This window comes from Xenopus tropicalis, chromosome 1 (assembly GCF_000004195.4).
Source record: "Xenopus tropicalis strain Nigerian chromosome 1, UCB_Xtro_10.0, whole genome shotgun sequence".
In the NCBI taxonomy this organism is placed as follows: domain Eukaryota; kingdom Metazoa; phylum Chordata; class Amphibia; order Anura; family Pipidae; genus Xenopus; species Xenopus tropicalis.
This window is the reverse complement of record NC_030677.2, coordinates 177734951-177755607: the sequence shown is the minus strand read 5'-3', so window position 1 is coordinate 177755607 and position 20657 is coordinate 177734951. Positions and strand designations below refer to the sequence as shown.

The 20657-nt window shown below is 36.0% G+C and overlaps 1 protein-coding gene across 2 annotated transcripts in view; it reads right to left on the bottom strand.

Moving 5' to 3' along the window:
* The window catches only part of kiaa0825 (uncharacterized protein KIAA0825 homolog), a 175586-nt gene that overhangs the window by 98983 nt on the left and 55946 nt on the right, over positions 1-20657 (bottom strand). Inside the window, exons 11-16 of one of the 2 annotated variants that reach the window (XM_002933436.5) lie at positions 18393-18575; positions 16109-16222; positions 12753-12892; positions 6909-7079; positions 4947-5174; positions 1964-2372 (exon numbers count right to left, since the gene is read on the bottom strand). In XM_002933436.5, coding sequence (XP_002933482.3) covers positions 1964-2372; positions 4947-5174; positions 6909-7079; positions 12753-12892; positions 16109-16222; positions 18393-18575 — 1245 coding nt within the window. The remainder of the gene's footprint in view (positions 1-1963; positions 2373-4946; positions 5175-6908; positions 7080-12752; positions 12893-16108; positions 16223-18392; positions 18576-20657) is intronic. The other variant, XM_018090791.2, reaches the window with a different exon arrangement.

The window sequence follows — 20657 nt, the reverse complement described above, 5'->3', positions numbered from 1 at the left end:
GTGCTTGCCTTTTACCCTATTATGCACTGAAATGAAGGATGTTCCTTGTTTAGTAAGCAGACTAAAATGGAACTCAATCTATGTTTCACTACAGAAGATTGTGCTACAATGTGCCACTTGCCAATGTTAATTTGACTGGGAACTTAACAGAGAGAAAACTCAGCATGCAGCTTCTCGACTCTCCTGTGGGCCACTGCCCTAAAGTTGGTACTGATATGCTGTTTTGAAATCTCCCTGAAATGCTATCCCACCGCCAAGAATGTATATCGCTGGTGGGATGAAATACGTGTCACTTCGTTTTCCTGAAGTCGCCCAAAGTTGCCTTGAGAGGAAACTTCAGGCGACTTCGGCAAATCGTATCGACGTGTATTTATATTCTTGCCGGTGGGATGGCATTTCGGGGAGATTAGTCGCCCATGGTAATGAAGATTTATTACAGACGACTAATCTTCCTGTGTGCAACTGCCCTTAGGGTACTCCTATTCTCTGTAAAGATATTAAAAAAGAAGGGGCAGTGTCCACAGTGCAATTTTATTTTTAAAAAGAGATAAAACTTACAGAGAGATAGAAAGAGAGAGAATCTGCATCATAATGCTGGAAAAACTGACTGTTTCATATGCGCTCAGAAGTGTGACTTTTATAATCTTTTTCAGGTGAATTACAAAATCTTTGTATAGACTGTCTATGGTTCTGGAAACACACAGAATTGTGTTCCGACACCCTGGAAATTGTACTGAATGTTCAAAATATAGCGTTATGTTCTGTTACGTTTTTTTTTCCATAGCCTGTGGCACTCATCTGTATTTTGTCTTAAATTGGTGATCCAGTGGAGGAACTGTGAAACAGATCTGCAAAGGAAAAAATTCTGAGATGTTCCCAAAAAACTTTTTATTTCCATTTTTTTGCATTTAAAACTTTGCTAAACACTTTGAAGATGAATTACTGGTATCTCCCCTGTTGGTTTAGTCTCAACCTCTAAATTTAAGATCATATTGGGGTAAAGAAAGGTTATAGCTTGGTCATAGCTTTGCTCCCACTAGTTCAGCTCACTTTAACACTGAGAGGGTGAAAACAAAAATACAATAAGATCTGGTATTTACCAAGTAAACTATGATTTTACTGCCTCGCCCAAAACAGTGGATTGTTGATTTTCTGAAGAACATGTTCTTTTCTCTGTAGCCCATTCAGAGAATGATTCTGTGAATTGTATAATGCTATTCTTTATTGTACACATTCACTTACAAAAAATAAATAGCACTGATGTGCCCTTTTTTTACCTTAAGGGAACTTTGTCACCCATGAAAAATCTCTCTCCCAGGAGCATCAAAGCACCTAAAATACCTTTTTCTTGACCCTCAAGGAAAATGCCAAGTTCAAACTGTATACCAGTAACTGAATCACATGAAAATGTCTTCTCCATTTTTGCTTGATCACACAGAATTTGGACTGTGTAAAGTAAAAAGGTATTTTTTGAGTCTTTATTGCCCACAAGAAAGCACAATTTCCCATATACTGTATGCATGGGAGAAACTTAATCTTACTGGTCCCAGCAACCTATTGCTGAATGTGCTAGAATCGGCATAGGTAGTATCTATTACTTTGATAACACTTTAATGATAGAAGACATATTGTACCATACACTGAATTGCTATTATAATCATTAGATGCAAGAGTTAATAGAATTCAACAATAACTCTTGTCAGGTATACTGATGTACTGGTATCTACAAGTAGATCAACCAAAGCAGATTGCTCTGTTGATACATGACGTGCATTTTTTGTGCTAATAACTTTTTTTTTTTTTTAAAGTTTCCATTATATAAAGACAAAACAATAAACCATAAAACAAAGCCATAAAATTAGATTTTTTTTAAAGCTTAATAGCTGTAATGCAGTGCTACATTCATGTATAAACTAGTTAGCCATTATATGTTTACAGTTCAAAAGTAAAGACTGCATCTCACCTGTTGATGCTTAAACTGTTAGCTTTAAGGAACTGGTTTTCAATCCATTTTGGTCTCTTTTCCCCAATGAAGTCAAAAACCTTTTGTGTTGCTTCTTTGTTATCATTTGTTTTATTTCCAGTGACTCTTTGCAAACATTCACTAACGGCAGTCAGATTTTCCTTGCACCACGTTGACAATGCATGACCAGTTGCATTTTCTATAGTGTTCCCATCATGGAGTACTTCACAGATAATATCAATCAAATTCAAAACAAGTATTCCAGTCTTTATTGATTCAGAGTATTTCTTTGATACTTTTCTCTCAGCCAGTGAGTAGAGGTACTTTATTGGGGAAGGCACACAAGCAATTACTGAAGGTAGTCTGCCGATCACAATGGACACTGCTTCAGCTATCAGTTTTGTAAGACCTTTAACATAAAAAGCAAAAAGAAACCTGCTGATTTATTCTTAACTCTTTATGGCCCATCTAGATCAGAAAATGCACTTGTAGTCTCCACAATTTCACCACAGTCAGTTTATATATCTGCTGTTTACATTGCAGAGTAACATTTGACTGGCCCTGTCCACTGCAGGCTTTCATAGTGGTTAAAGTGTTATTGTGTATACAGTCAATGAACAGTTTGCCTAACAGAGGAGGGTTCTAATGTGAGCAGAGCTTTCTCACCATCCTGTCAGTAATATTCACAGCTTCTGCTGATGAATTTAACAAATACATTTTTGAGAACATTCATTTGTGGATATCGGTTGTCTGTGTATGCTGCTAGTATTATGCTGCTATAATCAAAGTTTTCTGTGGGTATCTGTGTATTTAATTTTAATGTCTTATGTTTGCCTGTCAAGCCAAGAGTATGTAAGACAGTTATAAACTACAACTTTTGACTTCTGGAAATTGTACTTTTACCACTTTGGGGCCAATTTAGTACCATTTAATATGAAAATCCTGTGAGTTTCCATCAGGACTAACAGACATCCAAACTGTACGGGAAATACCTGATCCGGTATGGGACCTGTTAACCGGAAACCTATTATCCAAAAAGCTGTGAATTCTGGGATCTCCCATAGACTCCATTTTAATCAAAACTATTTTTAAATTTTAACCCATAGCTCCATTTCCTCTGCAAGAACAAAACAGAGCCTTGTACTTGATCCCAACTAAGATATAATACATCATTATAGGAGGCAAAACAACCTTATTATAACCTAAAATTTACGATTATCAATCCATAATGATTTTCGATAAATCTGTCAAGTTTATCTATGTACATGTGGCATCAATGTACTCAGAGGAATAGAAGTATTTAAATTAAGGAAAAAAAAGCCCTTGTTTAAAAAAATGGGTAGAGCACTAGGTAGGGTTGCCACCTCTCTGGTTTTGACTCGGACAGCCTGGTTTTTGGAAGGGCTGACTGGGTCAAATCCTCCTGCAAATGGGCAGGACTCACTGAGATTGGTGCAGCGATCGCCCAATTGCCGAGTCATATCCCCTCCCAGTGATGTCACAGCCCTGCCTCTTCCCCACCCTGCGATCCCACAGCCATGCCTCTTCTCCACCCCTGTGACGCCACTGTCCGCCCCCTGCCCAGCGACAAGTGCCGGCGGAGTTGGCAACCCTAGCACTAAGCACAAATTTACCACACATTAAAATTCCTTATGTCAAGAAGTGATAGTTATGCATACTTATATACTAGCACTAATATGCCTGTTATGTCTATTAATGTCAGTAAGGCGCAAGGTGCCTGCTCAGTGTGTAGGGTAAGAAATATTAACAATGAAATATATTTTGGTGTCTTTAGATGCCACCTAGTTGATTAATTATATGCATATATAGTATCAAAGTATTGAAAAAATTGTGGCATTTATATATACAACATTTAATCCTCAGGTTCAGAAGCATGAAGAAAATATGCTGTAAAAGGCAACTTTTTAGATGACTCTTAAAAGTGGCTGAAATGTCAACAATAAAAATAAGAATGTAACATATAGATTTTGGGATCTTTAGATGGCAACTTTCTGCCACCAATTTACTCATAATATTTATGGTGTTATATATTTTATACTATTGAATAATTAACTTGATGCTGAAAAACCAATAAAACCTATGCAGCTGCTGAAATAAAATTACTTGGGCTCGGACAGAACGGTTGCATCCAGCCATGACTCAGTTTAAACTCTGCGAAGCTTTACAATTTCAGACACGTAGGCAGTTAATGCCATACTTTATTCTCTTTTTGGATAAGAGCTATTTATTTTGTAGTGTCTAATGGAATGTTTGTCTAACATTACATATTCATTGTGCATTAAGAGCTGAGAATATTAAGCACATCACTCATAAAATAGATGGCTATGTTCAATGGTAAAACAGAAATATCTTCTAAAGCAAGCAGGTATAGAACACATAAACACAGCTATTACTGGCAATAATATAAATCTATACACTCTGGGTTAAGGGCACAAATAGTTTACGCCACCAGAATGTAAATGACTGAATTCAGCAATAAAAGAACATGCCTATTGGTTTAGATACATTTTACTAAATTAAGGGCAAATAGGGAAAACGTGCTAAATCCGGAATGAAAGTGTGAATCATTGTGAAATGCAAATCTTATCCTAACACACTCTATCTTTATATTTAGTACACTCGAGTGCTAAAATATGTTTCTTCAAACAGAATGTCAACAGATCAAGTGAAATAAACATTTTAGCTAATATTACATTCGTATGGAAGAATATTATGTCTATCATTAGATCTGACTAAAAAAAGGGACTTGAAAATGTCTGGGTAAATATAGTCCAGAACCAAAAATTATCAGTACTTATATAAAACCAAGCATATGGCTTGTCTAAGGAATACCAGTTCAAGCACCAGTTCTATATTTCAACATGACCAGAGATATGGGAGTGTGGGAGGGGATTGCACATTAATTTCGTTTTTATAGTTTCATGGTTCAGCTGGAACTGTAGGCAGGAAAAAAGTGAATTACCTTTTTTGGAAGCTTTTATATTTGTTTTCCTTGATGTAAGCTTCCATTTTTCAGGGACAACATCAAGCAGAGTTTCAGGAATACTATACTTATACATACAGGAGTTAGGGCATTCCATGAGCTCCCTTGAAACAATCAATGAGGTTACTTGCTTCACTATACCAAGCACAGATTTCTTTAGAGTATTTTTCAAATATCTGATCACATAAGGCACAAATGCTCTGCAACCTGTAAGAAAAAAAATCATCTTCAGCATTGTTTGTTTAGATTAATATAAATTTCAAAATGTAATTCGTAGTCAAAACACAAATTATCATCGATACAAATGGTTTATTTCTGGGATTTTTTAACAATACAAATGTAAACATTAATATAAATATCAGAAGACATTCTACTAACAGTACATCACGTGACATTAATTTTTTGACACATTTTCCGGATTTGAAAAACTGTGAAAAAACTCAATTGTCAAAAACTTGGTTGCATAAAATCATATGAAAGAAGAGGCAAAAACTTCAAGGGAATCAATATGTAGCAGAATGCAAAATGCTACAGCTACTTCAAGCCATCTGGGTTTTTATTTTTTTCTCTCTAAATCAGAAACTGTTTAATTCTTGCTTCTCTTCCATCACACTGAGTCATAATGCACAGCAAACTGGAGTTGAGCCTCTTTTTTTTTGCATTTTATAGCTCTATGACAGCTGCTGCTTTTCAAACTGTACATCTCTGATAGACTTTTTCTGGCTTCCACACTGCATGCAGATTGTAATGCTGGTCATTTTAGCAGCCATTCATAACAAAATCCTTGGTTGCATTTAAGTGACAGAATGTGTCTTCCTAATAAGTTGTAGAAAATAAAAGAAATCCTTCTCACACATAGAAGACAAGCAGGTTATTTACATGTGGATCCATTAAAATATCCTATATTTTAACGTTATTTATTTTGAAATAGTAAACTTTTTTAAAAGAAAACTGTTATTATCTTAATTTAATAGATAATAAATAACAAAAAAGATTGAGAAATTAGGCCAAAGAAAAGAACAAAGCTTGAGTCATAATCATTCATTCTGTTAAAGCTCAGTTAGCCAATGGCACTCCCAAAATTAGTTCTAGGCAAAACAATTTTGAAGGTCTTCCAGATGCCATATCAGTCTCAACAGTAAGATGCCACAGCTTGCTTAGGGCTTGCCTCTGGACCAACATAAGAGGTATTGGGTACATCTGGCACTCTGCTTCTAGGAGAGCTGTGAGCAAGTGCCCAAAGAAAATGATGAAAACCATGTTTTGCCTTTTTTAGATTTCTTCCCAGCAGGACATGAGAGTTTTGCTGGAAGCTGAAGTGTTCTGGAAGGAACAGGCAGGCAGTCCATTCCATTAGTTTAGCTTACATATTGGAGCTCACTTTCTATTGGAAGGCTATGGAAAAAGGTATTTTATTTTAATTCGAATGTTAGGAAGGTCTCAGTAAACAGGACAAAAAACCAGGAAGGCTACCTGCCTGTCAAAGCTGGCAGAGGGGCTGGGTTGTTGTCTGCAACTGCAAAGACCAGAGGGAGCAGTTGACTGGTAGTCCACAAGGGGCTCAGCATGGTGAAGTAACTCACCAAATGTGTGTAAACAGCTTTATATATTGCATGCTGAAATAGGCACCACTATGTTTCGATAAATTCACTAAAATGAATTGTCTGTAGTGGATCCTGCAAGATTACACAGTGCAAATGTTCTACAAATCCTGGATAACTTTGTCTCCAAAATAAAACCAGAACACTGACAACATTTTACTCTTGTAGCGAATCATAAGTGAACCTAAGTTTGATTTTAATTCTAGAGGCAGTGCTTAGGAGAATGCAGGTTGGACTGCTAAAGTTGAATTATTGATTTGGCAATAAAGACAACCTGAGTGGACAATAAGGCTTACATCATGGAGATAGTAATACAAATGAATAACTTATTAAAATATACCTGTAATGGAGCACAAAAAATCCCAAAGTTTCTCTTGATCCATGTAATTTTCCACAACAATACTTAACAATTTAGGTGTTAGTGTGCAGTAGGATAAAACTGAAAGGATCATCTCAGCCAGACAAGGGTTACTTTCTGAATCTTCATGATTGCGTTTTGCAATCTCATTTACTGAAAGAAATTAAATATCTGGATTTTTATACCAGGAAACTACAGATGAAGCATAAATATGGTCACAGCTGTGTTATGTTTACACAAATCTAGGGCTCTGAAACCTCGACAAACTGAATAAATAATGTAACTGTAGATGGAGTCCTGGATGTTTCAAGGAAATGAGTCCTATCCAGCTATGGATTTATATTAGTCAACAAAATTAACAAATAAGTAAATAAAAAAATGCACTTAATTGTAAAACATTTTAAAAATCCACTGAAGCTGAAATAAGTTATTCAAGCTCTTATTTTAGTAGCAATAATTATGGTAAGAAAGGTTTCTAGTAAAAAATTCTCATCAGTCCCTATTTCCTGGGACAGGCACCATTTCAGGGCCTTGTTTTCCAGGGAACAACTACATTTATAATCATTAAACACAAACTTGTAACTGCATTTGTACCAATATTTGTTCTAGGGGCATTATATATTTATATATGTATATTCTCATTTATATATATTTATATATATATATATATATATATATATATATATATATATATATACAGGAACAAACGGAGCACACCCTATTAAAGTTCAAATGCCCAGGGTGCTAGCAAAAATATATAAAGCAAGACAGTGAGCTGCACACAACCAGGACTTGGCAAAAAAATGATAAGTTTATTTAAGCAAAGAAATACAACGTTTCGAGCACTAACTAACTTCTTCAAGGAAGAGCACAGTTAGTGCTCGAAACGTTGGATTTCTTTGCTTAAATAAACTTATCATTTTTTTGCCAAGTCCTGGTTGTGTGCAGCTCACTGTCTTGCTTTATATATATATATATATATATATATATATTCTTATTTTCTTTATTTATTATATGTATATTTTGATTTATTGTGTATGTAGTTCTGTACATTATAATAATACAATGATAGATGATATGTAATGAGATGCATAGAAATACAGGACTCTATCATGGCTGCCCAAGCAAAAAATAACAAACCTGACCTTTTTTAAATATTTTAACAGTAGAGAAGCCTGATCTCTTAGATGAATGGGGAAAAATTGTAGCAGCAAATAAGAAAACATGATATGGGGGAAAAGTACTGTAGACATTAGGGAGGGCACTTAGAATAAAGTAACATAGTTCAGATAGCACATGGAGTGAATTTCACAATACTGCAGAGGAAAAAAGTGACAAGAGACAACTGTGCAGTAAAAAGAGAAGTAAGAGAAGGAGAGGGATGTGTCAATAATTACCTCAAGACAATATGCTTAGTTAACAGGGTTAAAGGGATTCTGTCATTTTTTTCTAAATGACACTGTTTACATACCAAATAATTCACTCAGACACTTAAAATGTTATTCTTAAACCAACAAATGTATGTTTTATAGATGCACGGAATCCAGGATTCGGTTTGGTATTTGCCCAGCATTCAGCCTTTTTCGGCAGGATTCAGATTTGGACAAATCCATGCTCCTGGCCAAACCAAATCAGAAACCAAAAAATCACATGAATTTGTCATGTTAACACGGAAGTGGAAAAGTTTTAACCTGTTCAAATATTAATTGGCATATGCTAATTAGGATTTGGATTCGGTTCGGTATTCGTCCAAATACTTATGGTGGATTTGGGGGTTTGGCCAAACCCGAAAAACTGGATTCAGTGCATCCCCTGTAATATTGGTGTAGGCGCCATCTCATGGATTATGTGCGTACATTTAAGCACAGCTACATAAACAGCCAGCTACATAAAGTGAGGGATTTTTTTAAACTGGCTATTATTGAAGCATGATACAAAAGTCTTAAAAAATTAGACTGTCAGGGTCAATGGCTGTCAGGGTAGGTTCAGTAAGGACTTTGGAGAAGCATGTGCTGAGGGACAGAATTGGGAAGACTGGTACTGGGTACAAGCATGAAAGGTTTTTCTATTTATTTTGGTACAGGTAGGACAGGCAAGGGATATATTGGGAACTGGAAGGACAGGTACGGTAAAATGGTAAGGAAGCAGTAGGCTTAAGTAGTAGTAGTAGTCCAATTCTAGGTAGGTACAATTCTGTCTTTAGAGAAATGCAGGCTTGTATAGCAATATAAATGTAGACACAATGCCATATTTTGAGAACACTATTCTTTACCATAGAAATATTAAGACTAAAACTGTAGAAGAGTTAAAAAAGAGACCTTTAAAGAGTATATCAATTCTCCTAAAATTTCTTTTGTATTACCTGTTTAAATACACAATGTCATATGAAAGCACAGCACTATGACCTGACCAGTCAATAGATTTATGCTTTCTGTCATTTTATCCCTGTGATAATTAAAGCAGGTAGCGGAATTCAATACGGAAGAACATAGGGGTAGTAATGTGATCTTGATCAAACATTCGTCAGTCTTTGTAGAAGATGACAGGAATTTGAATAGGTAAGTGAATAGTGTGTAGCTCTCAATATGAGGTAGGACAGAAAGGGAAGCAATCTTGTGCTTGTGACAAATGTTAGCCCACTTTAAAATGACAGAACAAAATGACTTTATGTATAACAGGATGGGATGTCAATATGTTGAGTTTTAGAGAAATTAAATTGCATGCAAAAAGTTTTATTTTTTAAATGATTTTGAGAAGTCAGTGAAATTGTGAAAAAGACTTCATTTAATAATGTGTTTTTTCCATAACTTTGTTTTTTTTTTGTTCATGCTTTTTCAATTTGGATTTTTAGTAAATGACTGCCAAGTAGTAAAAGTTTAGCAATAAGAAGCATTGCTGCTTATCATTCGATCAAGAATATTTTTACATATTAGTTGCTTAATTATCTTTTTTATTTTCTTTATTTAGTTTTTGATGTAAATACTCAGTAAGTGACAGCAGCACAGAGCATGTGCAGTGAATCAGCAGAAAAGAAGATGGGGAGCTACTGGGGCATCTTTGGGGGCACAGATCTTCCCTGCTAAAGGGCTGTGGTTGCCTTGGGCTGATACAGGAGCCCAAAACATAATGTACAACATATCTGCCCTACTTCTTTAGTTAAGCTTTAGTTCTCCTTTAAGTGGACAGTGTCAACAGAATAGCTTACAGTACCTTTCAGTACCTGAGCATTACTGTTCTAGCAACTGCAAGTGAGAAGTCCACTAATCATTTAATCATTTAACCAGACAAGTTGTGCATTAGGTACTTTGCTTTCCCAGACTATTCATATATTTGCAGGTCTACCCTAAACCTAAAAAGTGTAAAAGCACAACTATCCATTATACTCTACTCCAGCTCCGCATGGGGTAAATTTAATAGCATTCCATATCATTTCCTCATGGCAATGAGAGTAAAAATTGCCTTTTTCCCCTGAGTGTGAGATGTTTTCTATTGTAAAAAATTGACAATCTTCCATATTGCAATTTTTTTTCAATCTCCCCAAGGTAGAGTGACACATTTTTTTTTCCCAAAAATGAGTACAGGAAAAAAGTTCTCCTCTACACTTACCCATATCAATATATTAAACACATTGGGGCACATTTATCAAAGTACGGTTGACTCCGAATACAAAAAAAAGTTTTTGTACTGTGCGTATTTTTTGCTACTTTTTCATACTTTGCGACAATTTGTGCAACAAAATCGTATTTGTCGCAACAAGTACGAAAGTTTCGAATTCCTTAAAGCTTCGGTATCGTGACTTTCCTTGGGCCAGGTTTGAGCTGCAGAGTGCCATTGAGCCCTATGGGAGACTTTCCTTGGGCCGGGTTGGAGCTGCAGAGTGCCATTGAGCCCTATGGGAGACTTTCCTTGGGCCAGGTTGGAGCTGCAGAGTGCCATTGAGCCCTATGGGAAGCTTCCAAAAACATGCACAGAAGGATTAAAGTCAGAAAGGTTTTCCCGGCGTTTCCGATCGTCCGGATACAAACATTTTGTGACTTACGGAACGACATTACGATATTATCGTGACTATTACGATTTTTTCGTAAGCATTTTCGTGACATTTCCGATCATCAGAAATTATAGTATTTAATCCGAATTTTACCCATTTCGGGATTTGAACTCGTTCTTTGATGAATGTGTCAGGGGAATATAATAAAATTAATAAACGGAAAAAAGTGCACACAAATAAGAATACAAATTTGCAATGTAATATTTTTCATTAGACTTGTTATATATATATATATATATATATTTATTTATTACCCACAGGTGTCCACGGTTCAAGTCTGTCAAGTAGATTTAACCTGCCTATAGGGTGTAGAGGTCATACAGTTTGGAGCCTATGGTGTATCAAAGTGTGTTTTATTTTGCACTGTCCGAATGCCAGATTTGATGCCATTATTTTACGCTACTTCAGACCTTGGGGCACATTTACTAATCCACGAACGTCCAAAAAGCGTCTGAATGCGGTTTTTTTCGTAATGATCGGTATCTTGCGATTTTTTCGTAAATTGTCGCGACTTTTTCGGAGCGTTACGACTTGCGCGAATTGTCACGACTTTTTCGTAGCCGAGTACGAAAGTTTCGGATTCATTCAAGCTTCAGTATCGTGACTTTCCTTGGGCCAGGTTGGAGCTGCAGAGTACCATTGAGCCCTATGGGAGACTTTCCTTGGGTCAGGTTGGAGCTGCAGAGTGCCATTGAGCCCTATGGGAGACTTTCCTTGGGCCAGGTTGGAGCTGCAGAGTGCCATTGAGTCCTATGGGAGGCTTCCAAAATCATGCAAAGTCTGAAAGGTTTGCCCGCCGTTTACGAGCGCTCAATACGAAAAAGTCGCGACAATATACGAGCAAATCGTAACGGCTATGAAAAAGTCGCGACAATTCGCGCAAGTCGTAACGGCTACGAAAAAGTCGCGACAATTTACAAAAAAGTCGTAACGGCGATGAAAAAATTGCAAAAAATACAAAAAAGTCGCAAAATGTTCGTTTCCAATCCAAATTTTTCCCATTCGGATTCGTGGATTAGTAAATGTGCCCCCTTGTGTAAGTAAGTTCAGCACTTTGAGCACAAAGAACATGGAAAGGCTAAGTCACTTGGGGGTGCCAAAATGTTAGGCACCCCCAAGTGACTTAAATCGCTTACCTTCTACCCCGGGCTGGAGCCCCTGTTGGGAGAGAACATCACCAGCCCGGGGTAGCTGCAGCGCTTCCGTCTTCGCGGCCTGTCCTAAAAAAGCGAAGGCGGAAGGAGGAAGAGCTGCGCAACAGGTACCCCGGGCTGGTGCTGTTTTCTCCGAACAGGGGCACCAGCCCGGGGTACAAGGTAAGCGATTTAAATCACTTGGGGGTGCCTAACATTTTGGAACCCCCAAGTGACTTAGCCTTTCCTTGTCCTTTAAAAACGTTTTGCAAATGTCATACATATTGACATAGGATATACAGTATACAGTGATGGTATTAAACTGGGACTTTTTCCTTTTTTTTTTATATGCAACATGTCAGGTACCACAGTGTACAGAGAAGGTGAGCAAAAACATACTAGTAGCATGTCAAATCAGCACATCTATGCTAAAGCATTAGAGCATTAAATGACAATTATCACCTCAATGAAAGCATATTCTGCATGGAAATTATTGTATAGAATTATCTATTGCTATGTGTTCATGAAATATAAGAATATTACACAAAAAGTCATAAATACGTAAATAATATTGGTGTCTGGGATAACAGCAGCCATTTTTCATCTAACAGATCAATAGAGACAGTAGGGAGAACAAATACTTACTTGAACAAGCAAATAAAGTCTTTGCAACCAGACAATCAGAATGCAACAGCGTTTCCAAAAGCAAGTTCCAATTACAGCATGGTTGGGATAAGAGCAGTTTCAGTTGACCCTGCACTGCCATTTCCACTGCTGATGGAGTTCTTTCAAAATGCAAGATAAAGACAGAATAATGTCGTTAATTTATCTATGAAATGAATAGCCTTAAAGTGCAGATGTAATGCTAACTCATTTAAATGTCAATTCCTCCCAGATTACCCAGAAAATGCTTTCATGCTTGCTTACTTTAAAACTGCTCAGGGAAGGAATTACATTTAATCTCAAATAGCTGAAAGCAAATTAACATTTGGTAGGCTGCCAGATATGTTACTGACACAAAGTAACTTCACTTATCCAGTATGTGGAAAGATACATGTTCTCTTCTAAAGGAAAAATTGACAACATGACAATTTATTGTATTGGGCATTCCCCAAGATTAAAATACTAAGAAAGCAATGTAAATGAATCACCCAGATCTGTGTTCAGTTTTTTAAGATATTGAGTCATAGAAAAGTAATCACATGCAGTAGAAAAAAGTAACAACAAAAGAGTGTGAATAATAGAGAAAATACATTGGTAATGATTAGATAAAATGAAGGCTAACATGCAAAAATATATTTTTTTTTATAGAGTGGTACTGTAAGATGATCCTATACGATTTCCAAAGGTTTCAGAATGAAATAATTGCTTTTTTCTCATATATAATCAATGAATTAATTAAATGCATTTCATTCAATATCTCATAATGTTTGGGGAATAAGAACTACACTCTAACACTCCTTTGAAAAGAATTGTTTGTTCCACTAGAAGTCCAGTACAAAATGGCAATAAATGTATGTGGCATAAACCAAGGATTAAAATACTCATATTGTAAGAACTAAATAAACTGGCTGGGGCTATGTACAGTTTTTAAGAATAGTGAATAACGGAGCTCTAAAACTTCAATAAATTAAATAGTTCTAACTTTAGAAAAAAATTCACACTCCAGAGAATTCAGGGAAGTTTTGTAACTCTGCACCTTAATTTTATTTTTTTAATTTAAAACCCCTGTTCAATTTCAGTACCTGTACAATGCATTTAAGGATTCATACAATATGGTGCAAATATTCTGTAGATTGTGTGACAATGGCAGCTGTAAGATAGTTGACAAGGAAGCAACAGGAAGTGAACTGTGCACCTAGCAGGCCTGTTCTCTAACATAATTCCCTGCTCATGGTGCCAGATAGGAAGTGAGGCATTTGGCATTTACAGAGGTCTGCTGGGTCCATAGTTACAGAGATGCACAAAATTATTTACACCAGAAAAAAAATGTGAACAGTAAAAATCAATGTATTTATAAAACTATGTTCTCGTTACTTGTGATCCCTGAAATAATCAATTAAAAGAACCCTAACTGCAATTATTTTAAAGATGTGTATTTCTTTTTACACCATCTACAAGTAGTAATTTATGCTTTCATTGTTTAGTGCTGCCTTGTCTCTGAACATATTTCTCTATTATATCCCTTATGTATTATATACTGACCTCTCTACTGCTACTATTATTACTACTATTACAGTTACTGTGTCAAAACTACAGTAGGCATCTGATGTGTTGCGGGTTGTTTTACTGGCTTTAAGTAAATGGTGTAGCCCTTAATTTCCCTAACACTCAAGTACCGTGTCTTAATTTCTGACATTGGGACATCAAACTCGAGGCAAATCTGTTTTCCAGTTTCTTTGGCTGCTTAGCGGTCAGTCTTTTCCATCATATCATTACTCATAACAGGTCTCTACATTAGCCCCTGCAGTGCTATGAATATTTCCATACTTAAAAATGACTAAACAAATACAGTTACCTCTCATTTGTGCTTACACAGTACTAATTACCTACAACTAATTATCGTGAGTCAATATGCTCTCAGAAGACAGCACAATTTTGATCAAATAAGATACTCACTAATATGAAACAGAATATTTTGCACATACACATGTAATTAGTTTTCAGAAACTGCTGCAAATGTCAGACAGTCTGAAGTCTTACAGTTACACATAATTGCATAAATAAATTGCACAATGTTATTAAACCATCCTCATGATGTTGTGGGGACACCTGCAGATTGAAGATTATGAACCATCTTGGCCCCAGTGACTTCTATCATTTTATAGTGGAAGCCTTTTACATTAATATGGCTTTATGATATGAAGCATGCTTCAAGAGAAATTACCCCTCCACCCCATAAGTTGCAATACATTTACAAATAATTATAAAATCTTTAGAATTATTATTATTTTTTTATTATTATGCAAAATAACATTAACTGTTAATTTAGATGCCCAAATTATATACTGTAAAACAGAATTAAAAAAATAGCTTTATAAAGTTCTTAAAGTAATATTTTTCACAAAATGAACTGAACATGCCCCCTCCTATTCCCCTTGGAGAGGCCAATTTATCAATTTTTAAACTTGATAAAAGCAACAAAAACATATGTTACTTTCTTACACAATTGTGTTTTGTTTTCAAGCACTAGTTTATTTAAAAAAAAACAACACAGTGGTCGATTTACTACATTTTGTGGTCTTTTATAGAAGCTCATCAGCTTTAATTTTCTTGAGACTTTTCAAATTTTTTTTTAATAAAGGGATTCTTTAATTATTGTTATGGTGTAGTTTTTATTACTAAATTGCTATACATTGCAAATAATTCATTTTATCATTTAAAAATGCTCTCAAATCTACCATTAGGTGGGGCATGGAAGGGCAGCATTTATAGCAATACAGGTGTCAGGGAGCTGTTATGGCTGTTTGGGGGAGGGGGGAGCTGACATCACTCCAACTTGCAACACAGCAGTAGTGTTGAGTGACTGACGTTTATCAGCGCACAAGTCACATGGCTGAGGGCACCTGGGAAACTAAGAATATGTCTAGCCCCTGTCAAATGCCAAAATAAAATCTAAAAAAGTCTGTTTGCTCTTTTGAAAAAGGAATTTAATGCAAGATTTTGTTAGAGGAGGAGCCTTTGGCGCTGATCACTGTTATGTACTGGAGGAGTGCTACTAACTAGTGATGAACAAATGGATTCGCAGCCATTGGCAAATCGTTTCACGAAAATTCAGCAAAAATTTGCTGCAGAAAACTTTGTTGCAGTCGCCTCAAACTGGATGCGGTTGCATCAAAATGGGCAAAAAGTCAAGACACCGGTGTTTTGCAAATTTTTCTGTATTTTCTCGAATGGCCAGTCACAGGAAAAATGCATGTCCTATAATTTTTTAGTATATATGAATTTATTTATTAATTCATTTTATTAAAAAAAAGTTTAAAAAAAATACAGATACTTACTTAGATGAGAACAGGACTAATTCTGGCTTTAAATATATAATCCACTCCAGTGGAACTGAATGTGGTTGCTTAGAAGGACTTGACGGAAATCCACTTAATTCCTTTGTGATGGCTCTTAAAGTAAATATCAACAAACAACAAATTTAATTTACAATAAAAGAGATGTTACCAGTTAAAGGGGATAATCACCTAAAAAGTGTTTTTTGTTTTGGAATTCTAAAAAACTTTCTACTATATATTTCATTTACATTTTCAGTTGGTTTTAAATGTATTTGTTACTGTAATTTCTATTAAAAGCAGTATCTGGCTGTTTCTAAAGGAATGTAGCAGAGACCAGCTGATTAAAGGGGTTTTAGGTTCACCTTAAGTTAACTTTTTAGCATTTCTAACTGTTCAGCTTATTTTTCTATTCAGGTCCTCTCCTATTCATAAACCAATCTCTCATTCAATCCACAACCTGGTTACTAAGGTAATTTGGACCCTAGCAAACAGATATCTGCTGAAACTAGACTTTTTCCAAAGATCTAAAGCCACTGTGAGACATCCAGCTGTAGCTAAAAGTAATTTTGCCAGGTGCAGGCTGTTGAACTACTGTTATAAAGATGTGAAATATGTAAAGATGTAAATATAAATAAACATCTACAACTCATTATCTAGATATCCTACTAATATTCCACGTATGTTGTTGATTCATGTCAATAATTTGAAAGTTTTCACCATTACAATTTAAGGGACAAAATACACTAATGTAGTTACACAAAATGTTTGTGTCACTAAAATCAAAGCATATTTCACAGGCAGGGGGGTAATTACGATTTTATTTAAATATGCACTACTGACATGAAAATGCTCTTGAAAAACTAACACAAACTTTGGCAGAGTTAGACAAGAAGAAAATTTACAGCTTGGTAAATAGCCCCAGAGAACAGAAATGTATACACCTATACTGCTTTTAACAGCAATTATATTTACAAATAACTTTAAATCACTGAAAATTTTAAAGGAGACATATAGCAGAATTGACTCCCCTAATTTTGTAGGAAATTATGAATAATATATGGTGTTAAAAACTATAATTAGCTATAAAAATGGCCCCTATAGATCTGCTATGGTCCCTGCCAGTGTTTCAAATGTGTTGTGGGCGTGTCCTAATGGTTCCTGCCAGAAGCATACTAGGAGGAAAATCACGCCCTGCAGTCACACAAGTAAAGACAGACTTCAGATCCCTATCAGGTCCCACAAGCTGCTGATTGGTTCCTATCCTACAGTACAGTGTGCTGAGTGCCGCCACTCCCCCTGGGAAAGGAAGCAGCAGAACATGGGACAGATGGGTTTTTTTGAGAAAGTTTGAATAAATCAGCCTGAAAAATCTTATTAAAACATTTTTTTTCTTTTAAATATTTAGAGGAGTATAATGCACTTGTTTCTTACACAATATGTCTCCTTTTGCTCAGAATTACATTTTAATTACACATAAAAAAAAAATGTTTTGGGGTGGAAATCCCCAAATATAAAATTTTAGTCAATCAGTGTTGCCATATAATTATTTTCTTACATTTTTATATACTATCATACAGCACTGCATTAGATTCATACACATAAGCCCTATCTTTCCTACAATTCCAAATAAATTTGTCAGAAACAGGTATCTTTGACAAAGAACTACTAGCTGTAGGCAGGTTCTCCTGAACAGCACGTCACTACAGTTGCTGTATTTTGGTCTTCAAAGTTTTAACAGTTTGAAATAGGATTGCCATTTGCTGAGAAAGATTAGCTAGCCTCCATATTTATGGCCAGTCTCAACAGTCTCAAGAGTTTTTAAATTAGTTGGCCAGTGGCTGGCTTGAATATTGATATACGATGTAGGGTGCAGTGTCTGGATTGACAGAAGGATGATGTAAAGCAGCATTTAAACTGGTACAGATATAATTCAGAAGCAATTTGGGCAAATCTACCACTAGCACCACACTGCCAGATAATCTGTGCAACGGTGCCACACTAGCAGTTGTTTAACACTACTGGGACTGATAATCAGGATAATTGGGCAGTTGCCCCACACAGTTATCTCTCACTAGAGAGATAACCAGCAAGATCTGTGCACACTGATTCTTCTGAAATTAAAGTTTCTTATATAAGAAAAGAATAAAAAAACTTATGAGATTTAAACAGGTATGAGGGGACAGAAAGGTACATTTCTTATTATTTATTTTGTTAATCCCCCAAAGACGCAATGATTTCTCACATTAACATCTAGTTTCTTTCAGATCATGAAAATAATACTTACTTATGCAGTGTCTCCAAAGGTGTGGATAAGACGGCCATTACAGGAAGTAAGCTATTACAATAATTGTGTATTTTTAAGGTTGTTCCATTTGCCTGCGACGTTGGCCTCATGAGATCTTGAGTTGAGTTGCAAACTGACCACAGCATATTTTCAACACATGAAAAAATTGCCATTATATCAACTCTAAGAAGAAAGCAGAATGTCAAGAAAATGCTATTGGTGGTCTTATCATCACATCATATTAATAGGTAAACAGCTGCCAGCACATTAACATAAAATATGAAAAGGCATGGCCAATAGGCAAAATCAAATTCAAGAGTACTACTTAAATTACTGTAATCCCATTTTGCAATTAATGCATAATTTCTTTACGGCCCACCCCCTCAGTTACAAATGTGACTTACACTAAACATGGCAAATATGTCCTTTTTAGGCTGATTTCTGGAGAGTAGTTGCTCATTTTCCTACCATAACTTACCTATTTGTATGTGTGTAAAAGATCAGATGCCATTTCAACACTTAACAAGTGTTCACCATCCAACTACATGGCTTTGCATGTCTGGTTGCATTTGGTTTGTTAAAGGAAAACTATGCTTTTAGAATTAATACTTCACTAACAGTGATGGGCGAAATCTTTCGGCAGGTATGGATTCACGGCGAATTTCCGCGTTTCGGCATTAGCGGATTGTTTCGCGAATTAAAAAATTCACCACAGAAAAATTGCAGAGCGTCCAAAAATTGTCGCCTGCGACAAAAAAATAGCCGTGGGCGTCAAAAGAATAGCCATGGGCGACAAAAGAATAGCCTTGCGACAAAAAAATAGCCGCGGTCGACAAAACAATAGCCTTGCGACAAAAAAATGGCCGTGGGAGACAAAAAAATAGTCGCGGGTGACAATTTTTTTTGACGTGCAACATTTTCGCAGTTTCGCAAATTTTTCCCCATTGCGCGAATCTTTTGAAAGATTCGCAAATTTTTCGACGAAGCGAAACGGGACACATTCGCTCATCACTATTCACTATTTAAAGTTTGGCCTATTAAATCCTCTTACAAAACTGGAATATTTATATACCAGTAGATATTGCCCTTTTACATCTTTAGCCATCAGCCACCATTTAGTGATGGGCTGTGAGCTCCCTCAGAGATCACCTGACAGGAAATAATGCAGCTCTAACTGTAACAAGAAAAAGTGTGGCAAGAAAAGACAGAACTCTGTCCATTAATTGGATTATGTGATGTAACAAGCATGTGTGTATGCATGTATGGTTCGTTTGTGTGCACCGTGAATCATATGATCCCAGTACTTAAAATGGCAATTTTCGATTTAGGATTGTATACTACTAAAAAGTATATTTTTACTTTGACTTCAAACTTTTAATTAGCTCAAAGGACATATTAGGTGAAAAGAGGATTATTCTTTATTCAAGGCAATTGTATAATTGTTTTTTGTCCATATCAGAGCTTATAGTTGTAGGGGGGGGGGTCATAATATTATATCTCATAATTTACTGTAGGTAGTGTTTAACACAAGGAGAACACTACACAACTGTGCAAACAGTTGTGTCATTATATGGTAAATAGCGTACAACTTACATTGTCAGGGGGGGTTGCATGCATTTGTTTATGTGTTAACAAAAGTATAAAACATCAAAGCCACCTTTTGTGGAGGTGTGATTTTCACAGGAAAAGGTGGATAAGAGAGCTTGGATGTTTAGACTTAGCAGACAGTCAGGATTGAGGGACAGCCTTGTAACATCTTATGCTGGTTCCCTAATGCTTCTATTTTATGTAACTGTACCTATGTTGTATATTGTTCATTGAACAAGGAATAAATATACTTATTTTTCTATAAATACTACAAGCCTAAAGATTATGATCGTACCCCTAGACACAGAAGTGAGTCGGCACTTGTATCAGTAGTTTTATACTGCTAAATTGGTAAGCAGTAACATTAACCACTTCCGACAATAGTAATATCTTCTGTTTTAAGAAGCCATGAATTTGTTTTACAAAGATGGATGTCTAACTACTCAGGTTTGGAAATCTGTTTTGTGCTGTATCCTCCTGAGCCAGTGAAGGCTTTTTGAGAGCACCGTTGTTAACAGCTTTGATGAACTTTGCTATACTGACTGACTGGTGTCTCCTCCTCCTCATTTACACCTACTGCTGGTAGTTGCCTAACTAAGTGCCTTTATAAGCCTGCCTATCATTACTGCCAGTTGCTTGGTATAAGCCTGCCTATCATTACTGCCACTTGCTTGGTAT